This window comes from Fringilla coelebs (genome assembly GCF_963513975.1).
Source record: "Fringilla coelebs genome assembly, chromosome: 1".
Lineage (NCBI taxonomy): Eukaryota > Metazoa > Chordata > Aves > Passeriformes > Fringillidae > Fringilla > Fringilla coelebs.
This window is the reverse complement of record NC_140028.1, coordinates 10,098,472-10,110,047: the sequence shown is the minus strand read 5'-3', so window position 1 is coordinate 10,110,047 and position 11,576 is coordinate 10,098,472. Positions and strand designations below refer to the sequence as shown.

The window sequence follows — 11,576 nt, the reverse complement described above, 5'->3', positions numbered from 1 at the left end:
AAATGCTTTCATCTTTTGGTATTTTTTTAGTAATCTGTAGTGTCTTCTAAAATATATTAGTCAGGATGTTCTAGCCAAGTTGGCCATCTTCTAAAAATGAGGCTAATCCAGCAGCAGTGCTTGTAAGAATCCCCAATTTTTATTAAGGGCCAGTTAACAGCAGCCTGCACAAAGCAAATCTGTATTTACAAAGAATCTGTATGTTACCCTGTACTGTTTGAGTGTGGTTCATCTGGGGATTGCTGTGTGATTACAGGTTCTGCTCTTCCATCTGAGATTTACTTTAAAGATAATATTTACTGCAACAAACCCAGCTCCTTAGAGAACAGACTTGATGAGAGGTTTCATGCACTTTACAGCCTGGTGTGAATCATGGCACAAGAGCATAAACCTGGGCTATATATTTACTCTTTCCAAGGTGAAGTTGATTAGCCAGCCCCCAAAAAGTTAACCTCCTTTTGGTGCAGGGCTTGTAGCACTGAGTTGTGCCCTTGTAGCATCTTGTAGGACTGTCTGTGCTGGCACACAAATAATTTAGGGTATTCTCAGTCTTGGTTTCCCCTCATCTTGGGGCATCTGAGTGGGAGCTTAGCAGTGAGTTTTGTTTCCTACTGTACTTCAACATGCACTCATTTTACAGCCTTGTTTTGGTGACAACTCAGACTGGAGACAGGGCTAAGAGCTAAGCTCTGGAGAACGACACCAGAGAATCTGATTTGTTTCTTGGCCATACAATTGATTCAGCAGACATGTCACTCAAGGTGTAGCTCTGTTGTCTGTTTGTCTGTGTGCCAGTCAAGACACCAGAGTGTGTTTGAGCCCTCCAAACAGGACTGATGGACGTGACAGTGCCCACAAGAGAGCCTTGACTTCCTGCCTTGGGTGCAAGAGGTCAGGAGGACACCAACACAGAGTTTATCTACAGTGTAGTCACCCAACTTGAGGAGGATGCCTTTGTCTATTTTAAGAGTGAAATCAATGAAATCACTGAGTTTAGGACAAGATTCATCCCTTCTGTCTTCCAGACCCTCATACCTGGGAGGATGACACACCTTGGAATCCTTTGGCTGTATTGTCAATATTTTTCCTGTAGTTACGGGGACAAGGCTTTAGATTGTATAAATATACCTTAGATTGTATAAATACTTTAGATTATACAAATCTACTTGAAGGCAAGTAAAGGTGAGAGGAACCTACTCACTTTTGTTTTGCTTTCATCTGAAAATGTGGACAGTATTTCCTCCTTTTGCTATCATTAACTCCCTGTACAATTCATGTCCTAAATCCCTCCAGTGAGGGGTTTATTTTTTGCCCCTTTCTGCAGGCAGATGATACAGCTGAGTGGTGGCCTACACCTACTATGTCTGGATGTTTGGAGGTTAACCACAGGTGGTTGAGGAGAGACGCTGGCACCATTTGTTAAAATATAGGATTTGAATCTCATCAAAATATCACACCAGTAAAAAAAAAAAAAAGTCAAACTCCTTCTAAAAAAAATTAAACCCTTTTTATTTGTATATTTATTTTTATATATAAAAGAAATACAAAAACAACCCCACAAACAATGTTGATTATGGCAATTCAGTTTTGTCAGCCCCCTCTGCTTGGGCTGCTGCCTCAGATCCACCGGGAGTGAGCAAAGTCCTCCGGTTGTAATGTCCTTTTATGATTCCAGAGTTATTGTTCTCATTAAGAATTTGTTTCTGTTTTTGCCTGTTAAGAGACTGTACAAGTCCTAATACAACAGCTGCTAACGAATACTGTCCAGTCAGTTTTCTTGGTTGTAAGATTAGAGGATTTGGTTGAACTCTTCCTAGAAGAAAATATGTTTTGATTTTTCCTTCCTGTTCACTGATACCTTTGACATAAATTTCTCCACGGTAGTCGAAGGCAAAGCCCCGGTCCTTCAGGATCAGATACGTTTCTTCAGGCACTTGTATTCTGTCACTAACACCTGTGCTGTCCATTCGACTTGCCAAATTCACTGTTTTGCCCCAGATATCGTACTGGGGTTTCTTAGCACCGATTACTCCTGCTACAACAGAGCCATGGCTAATCCCTAAATAAAATAAAAAAAAAATAAAGAAAAAAAAAGAGAAGATAAACTATATACAAAAATGACTAAAATTCATATTTGCACTTAAGAACCAGGTAAAGCCTGGCTCAGATACACTTATCTCCAGGCTTAAGAAAGACATGCATATTTAAAGAAATTAAACAAAAAAATCTGGCAATGCTATAAAACTTGAAAAGTGATATCAACATCTTTATTTCCTGAAACACCCTTGTCAGTGGAATCATAATACTTTTGTGTCATCTGTATTCTGCACATTGTTGCCAAAGCTCCTGAAAACTTATTCAGTGATGGAATTAAATTTTTACGCAAAAAGGAAGTGCTACTCCCAGGGTTTCGGAGAAACTACTTTTTTTATTGAAGAATAATAATATGCCAGGAGATTAATTAGAGACTGTGTGAGTATCCGTGTTGGTGCTGGATCTAGGTTGTCTTGCTCACTTTCTGTGTTATATCTATGGGTTCTTAGTACCAGACTTACTAAAGACAGTAAATTAATTTTGTTCCCCATTCACAATTCACTGAAATGCTGAACTCCTCCAATCCCCAAACCAGGCCCTATATTCTGCAAATGGAGTATTTCATATTTCTGACTTTGCCTGGGATGAAATCAATTTGAAAACAGAGGAGACAGTATTTGGACTCTTCTAAATTGTGCATGTCCTTGCAATGTTACTGGGGTGCACTCAGGGGAGTCACAGCCTTGCAGATAAAAGCTCATTTTTACTCTGGTGTTCGAACCATGCTTACCAATCCGGAGTTCAAAGTTGTTGAAGGAATGCTTGTTGATCTCCTGTATGCTTTCATTCAGAGCTATGGAGAAGTCAGCCAGAGCACACAAATGTCCCCATTTGTCTTCACATTGCTGAGGAAAAAGTTGTACACTAATATGTGAGTAAAGCTTTTCATTTGCCCAGCTGCTACCCATCTCTACAAGTACCAAGGGTTTGCCTTTGGAGTCTAGCCTCTTTCTAGATGAAAGAGAGGCACACTGCCTGTTAATAGTAATGCTTCCCACTCTGTTACACTTGTATAACTGGATAGGGAAAAGCTGAAAGGGCCAGAGAAAGTAACTTTCTGTCAACAATCGGGCAATGATGAGAATTAATGGAGCATGTAGAGCATGTCTAAGGATGAGAAAGAAAGTATAGAGAGGACTGAGATTGCTCAGACTCAGGGGTCAAAATCTAGTAAGAACAAGGGATGACCCACAGAAGCATGAAGTGGAATGAAAGAAGTGAGGGATGTGTAATTCTCCTTTGCTGAAACTGTCACCCAGGAAAATCATAAATTCTAGTGCTCTCAGAGATGTAATGATGACAGGAACAGGGCAAGCCAGGCAATCTAGGGTTGCTTAGGGGAGAGAGAAAAGGCTCTTCTGTAGCTCATTAATTGCCTTTGCTTAGGTGGGCAAGTCACTCCCTGCTCCTTCCCTTACATTCCCACAAAGCAGTCAATGTACAGATGGGGACCAGCAGTGAGTTTTAGTCTTCCCAGAACACCAACAGAACAGATGACTGTGGGTTTGGCCCAATGATTTTATGATGTCTTCTCATCGTTCTTAAGCAAGGCAATTCCTTCTTCAAATTTCCAGTTCATAGTACAAAGGATTGTAAGCCTCTCCCTGGGTGATGCAGTCCAGCCCTTTGCAGTTTTCATCATCCTGTGTGTTTAATACTGAACATGAACCTCTCCTTGGCATCACCCTGCTCTGTTCACACCATGCTTGGTCCTTATCCTTAACTGGCTCTGTTCTCAGCATGCCAACCTCCCTCAGCAGCCTGCACCTCTTAGGTGCTGACAAGGTGGCAGACATGTACGTATGACAAGTATATTTAAAACATCCATTAAAATTCCATTAAGCTATTATAGTTCAAGAAAAGAGATGAGTTAATCAGTCTTGGAAAGGCAATAAAGCTTTTCTCCCTTTGAATTTTTATCCCCATCTAGAGTTAAAGGAAGTGATTAGGAGCTGTGTAGCTATAGCCAACTATCTCCCTGGTGCTCTATCCTTCTTTGCTCATGTCTACACAGAAGCATTTTGACAATCAAAAATCCCATGCATATCTAGTTTTATGGATTTCTAGCTGTCAGCTTCACTTGTTACTCTGTAGGTGGGAGATGCTCAGCTAGTTACACTCCGCAGTTTTATAATGTATTCTTAACAAACAGTGAAAATTTTCTGGTTTATAAAGCTCATGATAATCTGGCTGCTACTTTTCAGAAGTTGTGATCAGTGTAGGTAAATCTGATTCCCAGCCTGTGACCAACTAGGGGCACTGCACCCCTTTTGTGCTGCTCTTCCTGGGGACTAGCATCAGTTGCCAAAAAAACAGATTTCAGCAACAGATGACTTCTCTCTGGATGTATTTTAGAGCCTTATCTAATTTGTTTCCAGGCAAATTCTTGGGTGGAATTATGAATGGATTTCTCTCATATGACATGTGAGGTTTATGGCTGTGACTGTGCATGTGTCCTCTGTGACAATTTATCCCCTCAGCTTGGTTTGCTTGTTCTTCAGTTGAACCAATGACCTGTTTTCTTTTTGATGTGTAGTTATCATGCTGTCTGTAGACATGCTGTGTGCAAAAAAAGTATAAATGCTATAAATACAGCATGAGTATGCTGTCAGTTAAGTATGCATAAGTATGCTGTCAGTTAATAGATCCTCTCTCTTCATCAGTTTTTGGAGGTTGTTAGTCAGGTTCCTGACTTACTGAGGTGGCTTTAGAGTATGTCTGAAGATATTGATAGACCTGATCTTGATTCACATTGGTGTGTCTGAAGGAAATTTTTTTTCTTCTATAAACCTAAATTTGAGGAAAGAATCCATATGGTTCTTGTTCCAAGCACAAGATGGCATTTCAATTCATCAAGAAGTGCAACTGCTCTCTGCCAGAAGCCCCAAATGTCTATTTTATTTTAGCAAAACAAGTTTTATGAACAACATAAAGATAACACTTATATTTTTGAATATGAATGGTCAGAATAATCACAAGTTTTACTTCTTAAAGAAAATTATCCTCTTACCTGCTTTTCAGGCGACAATCCTGACACGGCCATGTACGTGCTGCCAATTGTTTTAATTTTTTCAATATCTTGAAATCTCTCTTCACCTAGTAACTAATACATATGTAAAAAGAAAAATACTGTTACTTCTGTAATGCCTAACACAAAATACTTCTAAAGATGTGAAGATGTATCTTTACACTTTCCAGTCCATCATGGCACACAATTTATTCTGGGTCCTGGGGAACACTGATCTGGAACTCTGGAACATCATCTACTCACTGAGGGCTGTTTGGTAAATTCCACACTGATAATATGAGACATGCATACTCCAGCTTAAGAGAAATGCATCCAAGTCCTGCATTTCCTGAGGTATGATCACTGAATATTAGTGAAGACAAACTCCCTGTATATGTGAATAGAAGACTTGATCACCTAAAAATGTTCCTAAAACTCTACTGGAGGAACTCAGTTTGCAAAGTAAGTGCTGCTACAGCAACAATTATGGTGATGAGAGAAATATTCAAGACCAGGCTGGCTGGGGCTCTGAGCAACCTGGCCCAGCTGAAGGTGTCCCTGACCATGGCAGGGGGTTTTGGAATGAGATGATCTTCTGACCCAAACCATTCCATACACAGTCAATGGATGGAGGTAGATGCCTGCAAAGAAATCCTGTAAGACACCAAGTCCTCTTATATCCTCTGCTTCCCCCTGCTTAGGGTCAGAGTGGACACCAGTGTGTCCATTGCATCACTCAACCTATACATTTATGTATTTTCCTCTTCTAACAAAAATTCCAAGAACCAGTGGGAAATGGTAAATCCCTGCATGTATTTGGGATTTGCTATTGCTGTGGGTGTGTCAGATTGAAAATCTGGAAGAGAAAGAAAAAATTTAGCTGAGTGACTAAAGCACTGAATGAAGTGGGAGTGAAAGTTTGGTCCCTATTCCAAGTCCATATTTATGGTTTAGCTTAAGACTTTCCATGAAATAGAAGCCAGAGCTTTGTATTCCTTGAAAGACTTAGCAGAGTCCAGGATGTGGATTCTATCAGTGACAACAGAATATGGGATATGGGCATTAATCACTTCATCACAGGAAAATGTTGGTTGCTGGTGTTAATGCCAAATACCCTGTGACACTTTGTGGTAAGGTGTATGGTATTTAATAAATTTAGGGATCAATATGGTTACGAGGTCATGGGAGGAAAAAAAACACTTTACCAAGAAAAAGAATTTCAAACTTTCAATTCTAAAGGCTCAATTTTGTTGGGGTTCAAATGGAAAAAAGTGGTTTTGTGGTCAGGCAAAATAACAAAAATAACAAAATATTTTTCTCCTTTCTTTTTCTACACTCTTCATTCTTTTTTCCCTCTTGTGGGTTGGAATTTCCTGTCCGCTAAAGGGATTATTTCATTTAAAAGGAGAAACCAACCAAAGGCAGAACATGAAATATCCCCTGCCCCTGAAGTAACCCCAGCTGGAGCGCCAGGGCCCGGGAGCTTTGCTGTTGGTGCGCAGATATGGCACCATCTGTCTCCAAAGGGAGGCTGCACAGCGTTCCACATAGGGAATACAAAGCCATATGGTTAATGGCTCCAGTCCAAGCCAGGAAAGTCCAAAGACTTGACCTGCTTTTCATTTTTCTGCAAACTGCCAGAACAGTCCATTGTGTACCTTTCTCTCTTACAAGGGCAGCTCTTCCAACTGCTCTCTTAAAGAAAACGATTGTTTCTTGTAGCTCTGCCTCTGTGAGCAGTCTGAGAGCACCATGTGTTTGAGCAAGGGGAGAAAATGGTCTTGCTTCAAAACAGTCCATATTTTCATTTCCAGATGGTTGCTGGAAGCAACAGCAAATAGCACACTAATTTAAAATGTATAATAAATATCTAAATTTACCCTTTTTTGGAAAGAAAAAAACATTGGCTGATGGCATTGGTGGTGCAATTTAGAAAAAATTATCCCAAGTTATGGGTTTTTCCCTCCTTCATTATTGTTTCCAAATCTCCTGTTTGCATCTTTTTTCCCCTCCTTTATATGGTCTGTTCAGTAGATTCTTCCCTTCTTCAAATAATGGTCTATTTACTAATCACTTTCTTCACGGTGTGACAGGATGATGGATTTTGATACTGGGGAAAGATATTCCAGCTCAGTCCTAAATCAGCAGCCATTTGTAGAAACATTTTATATAGGCTGCTAATTTAACATGATAGTCCAGGGACACATTTTCAAACACTAGAATGTGGTTTGTATCTAAAAAGAAACTAATGGCTTGATGCTGCAATTCATGTGCAGCCAAGGTTGGGTGGAGGTCAGACCCTGGGATCACATGTACAAAATTGTACAAAAAAGAATATTGCAGGACATAGCACACAACTGCAAAGTAATCAAAATCTGAAAGCAGGATCTAGTGTTCTGTTGAAACCTCTGCTTGTGGCAACATCATATATTAATATCTGTTGGGATATACACTATGTAAATTACTGCAGGATAAATAAAATGCAAGAAAAGAAAAGAATCTGTGAACAAGAAAGCTCTTCTGAAAACACAAAGCCCAGCTGTAACATTAACATACATAAATGACAGATTAAATAGCCTAGAAAGAATATTACATTAAAAAAATTCCTTTACGACTCATAACGTCTGCAGAAATGTTACAATGTTAATTTTTTGGTCTAACATCTCTAAGAAAGGGAGTTTAGCCCTGTATATGTTTTAGAACTACAGTCATATAAAAAGTAAGTAACTATAAAAGGTAGGTTTTCAATGTTAATATTTGTTTCTTTTTGTCAGTCCAGAAATTAGCACCTCCTGTTCTGCCTCAGCTAGCAGGAAGACTGTATAATTTGGAAGTCAAAAAATTTGTGAACCATGAGGGGAAAAACAAAACTGAGTAAAGTCTGTATTTTGACAATAGTCAACCACCTATTCTGCAAAACTCACTTCTGGGCCACATTCTCCCACTCCCCACAATCTGACTCCTCTGTACCTACCCCCTGCAGATGTCACTAACAGGTTCTGTTCCAATATTCACTGTTCATTTACTATTTTTTTGTAACTGGCTTTGTCTCCCTAACATAGTTCTATTACATGGAAAGCAAAGTAACAGATCCAGACTGTAACCTTCCTGTGTTGCATTAACAAGGAAAACCCTCTAAAAAGAAGAAATAACCCAGATTTCTTTCTCTTATACCTATCACATTTTCCAGACCAGGTAAATTTGTATTTTTACCATGGTTTCCATTCAGAAGCATCATTTTGGCCCTGCAGACAGATCATCTCTAATAGTTTATCTCTGTAAGGAAAAGAGACAATTGGCAGTGTAGAATGTGATCTGAGCTTAGGAACTCTATTTAGTTGTCTAAACATGTATGTCCAGTGAAATCTAGTGTACTCTCGCCTTGAACAGCTCCCGTGGCCTGCTCCAGAGCATGAATTTCCTGGCAATGCAGAGTGGGAGCTGACAGTCCCCTGTGGGTATCCCAAATCACCCAGGATGTATCAAATGGCATCAGGTGGCCGTGTCTTACACTGCTTGCTAAGATTTCTACACCAGGGTATCTCTCCAGAGGTGACCACTTGCAGAGTTCCCCCACAGATATCAGAGCCATTCTGCTCTCGAGCTGCACATCTGCATTTTCCTCCCAGGGCCCTATTGGAACAGCAGGCAAGCTTGGCAGGGAGCACAGGGAAAAAAGGAAGGAATTGTGACATTGTAGAGTGTCAGTCAACAATTGCATGGAAACCTTGCTAGCCCTGTAACATTGCACCTGGAATGATTTGTGGTTCCTTTTCCATGGATAAGGTTACTCCTTTCAGTTCTTCTGTCTGGCATATCACCTTTCAGATTGTTTAGACAAAGTAAACTAATGACACAACCGTGCTGCAAGTAGGTTAGCAGTCAGCAGGGGATCCCATAATTTCATTTGCTACCTGTACCAAGAACCTATCTATTCTTCAACTAAACATGTCTGGGACATAATACAGTCTCTAATTAGGTCCTTTATTAATTACAGAGCAGGTGTTAGGGGCCTGAAAGTAATATTGTGTTAGGGTTTTGATTAAAACCTTGTCTTCAGTAATTGCCACCGCAGCAAAGGAATTTTGTTGTGAAGATTACATGAATGTGCATGACAAAATATCTTAATGTGAAGACTATTGCTATGAATTAATTTGAGTGATAATCATTTTAATCAGATCTGGAAATAAAAACAAAACTATTAATCAAGAAGCATGCTGACAGCTGTGCTAGATCCTGGAGGCAAGAAGCAGGCATTTATACCCATGGGGAATGCAGTGCAGGAGCTTAGCAGGTGATGGAGTTCTTCTTGTGAAGGAGAGATTTTGTTCTCAGTCAAAATAAACAGGGAAGTGTTCTCGGTGAATTCTTCTATTTCCCACTCATAGTTTTAGTTTCTCACCAATTATATGGCTAAACTCTCAATTTCAGTGCCAGTAATCTTAGCCTTGGTGCAATCTTTATGAGCAACCACAGATTCCCAATGCAGGTGCCCAGGATGGAAGTCCCAGGATACCATATATTCTCCTTCCCTTTTCCCTCTGGACCATTGCAGTCTGGAGCACAGGTCCAATCTTGTTGCTAGGTAGAGGTGGTTCCAATTCTATTTTTACCACTCAGGGATCTCAGGAGGGCTACACACTCCCAAAAAACTGCCTGTAGTATAGAGGTTAAAATTCTCTCTGCTAGGTAATTTTGGCAGTATTTTTTCATCCTTCCTAGTTTTGAAATTTTTTTAATTGGCCTATGTTTTTTCTCCTTTTTTAATTCCTCTTGGGCTCATTGCAGGACATAATACCACCTGTCTAAGCTTTCTTACAAACTACTTTGCAGAGTGTGCAAATTTATCCTGTCTTCCTCTTCAGTTAACAGGTTTTCTTTGCTTTTATATAGCAATAGCTACATTGGGGATACGACTTTTCCTTTTTATCTTGTCTCCTCCTCAGCTCTTTTTCTGAAATTACCTGAACAGAATACCTAAATACCTTATTTTTCCTTTCTGTGCCCTTTCCATTAAAAAAAAAAAAATCCCTTCACCTCTGAATTCTTCAGTGAAGCAAGCAGCTGAACTTCATTTATCTCTCTATAAAAATCCTAACCAGACAACTCTTCTCAGTTAATGTGTCACCACCACCTTTCATTCTCTACCTAACTTTTGCTTCTGAGCTGTGTGCTTCACATTTAACTGGACACTGTTTTACCCTTTAATATTCATTGAGTCCATTCAACCAACACCTTTAAAGCAACACCTTTACCTGTTTGTATTTAGACCATTATTTTTCAGAACGGTTGCAGACAGGTTCATACTTCTTTCTTCTACAGAACTGAAGTATTTTCTACTTTCAGATACTCTGGTGCAGATTTGTGCTTTATGGATATTTATACTTGAGTATTGCTTTCAGTCTCTATCTCATTAGATCATTCAGAACAAAGTTTGGCAGGATGAAGGGCAAAAAAGCAAACCAGACAATTGTAATATGAGCAATAAAAATCAGAGAACTATTGGAAGCAAAATAATGTCCAAATTTGATAAGTTAGGATTACATATTTGCCATTTTAAACTCATAGTTTAAACATTATCAGTAGCTGGCATTACCTCATCAAAGTCTGCAATGATTTCGTTCAGTAAGCGCAGACATTCTACTCCTTGGTTATTCATCTCAGTCTGGGAATAAAAGTCAGCAAATCCAGGAATAGAAGCAAACATCACACCAACAGCATCATAGGACTGAGAGTATAATTCCTGAAAAAACAATGAGGAAAAATGAACTGTTAACATAATGGAGAAAATGCAATTGGCAGTAATTAAAATAGTTTTCTTAATTTTTCTATGCATAATTCCTTAACATCTGATGTTGACATGAGTATTTGAAGGGTTAGCCAGGTTCAACAGGAGGAGGCTGACAGCTCTTAATGTTTTTATTGCAGATTATATGCAGGGTTTTCCCTTTCTTTGAATGTCTGCTCTTTCTGCTTCTCAGGTCAAGGAGCTACACCAGCAAAAGTGAAATAGAAATTTTGCTTTTCATTTACATGGGGAATGACTTTGAATGCATGAAGGATTCATTGTCAAGTACAAATACCAGTTATCACATTTTCTGGTGGATAACTTGTATTACACACTACTGCAGCTCTTTACAAGTTTGTTTATTCGCAAGTTTTCATAAAAACCTTACTCTCTGGTAAACTCTGGTTCTCCTAAGGTGGCTGTGGAGCTCTTTGGTTGCCTGGCTCTGGGAAATGTTGCAGCTCTTAGGGTTCAAAAGAAGGGAGAAACAGAAGTAGGAATAGTAATAGAGTTACTGGGGAGGACAGAAAGCAGCTTATAAGGGATCAGTCACAGAAGGCTATTAGGATAAATTATGCCTTGGAATAAGCTTCCACTTACATTATTCATATAGTTCACCCTGGTACTGAATGATGGATTTATTTATGAGGGGGCTTGTGTCATTACGTATGCGAAAATGTAGACAGT

General features: G+C 39.4%; 1 protein-coding gene across 1 annotated transcript in view; it reads right to left on the bottom strand.

Annotated features, from left to right (window-relative positions):
• Positions 1-1,571: 1,571 nt before the first annotated feature.
• ADCY8 (adenylate cyclase 8) overlaps positions 1,572-11,576 on the bottom strand; it is a gene marked incomplete at its 3' end in the record, with an annotated part of 115,986 nt that continues 105,981 nt past the window's right edge. Inside the window, exons 15-18 of the mRNA XM_084208275.1 lie at positions 10,698-10,844; positions 5,105-5,197; positions 2,825-2,939; positions 1,572-2,059 (exon numbers count right to left, since the gene is read on the bottom strand). Of these exons, the coding sequence (XP_084064401.1) occupies positions 1,572-2,059; positions 2,825-2,939; positions 5,105-5,197; positions 10,698-10,844 (843 nt within the window). The remainder of the gene's footprint in view (positions 2,060-2,824; positions 2,940-5,104; positions 5,198-10,697; positions 10,845-11,576) is intronic.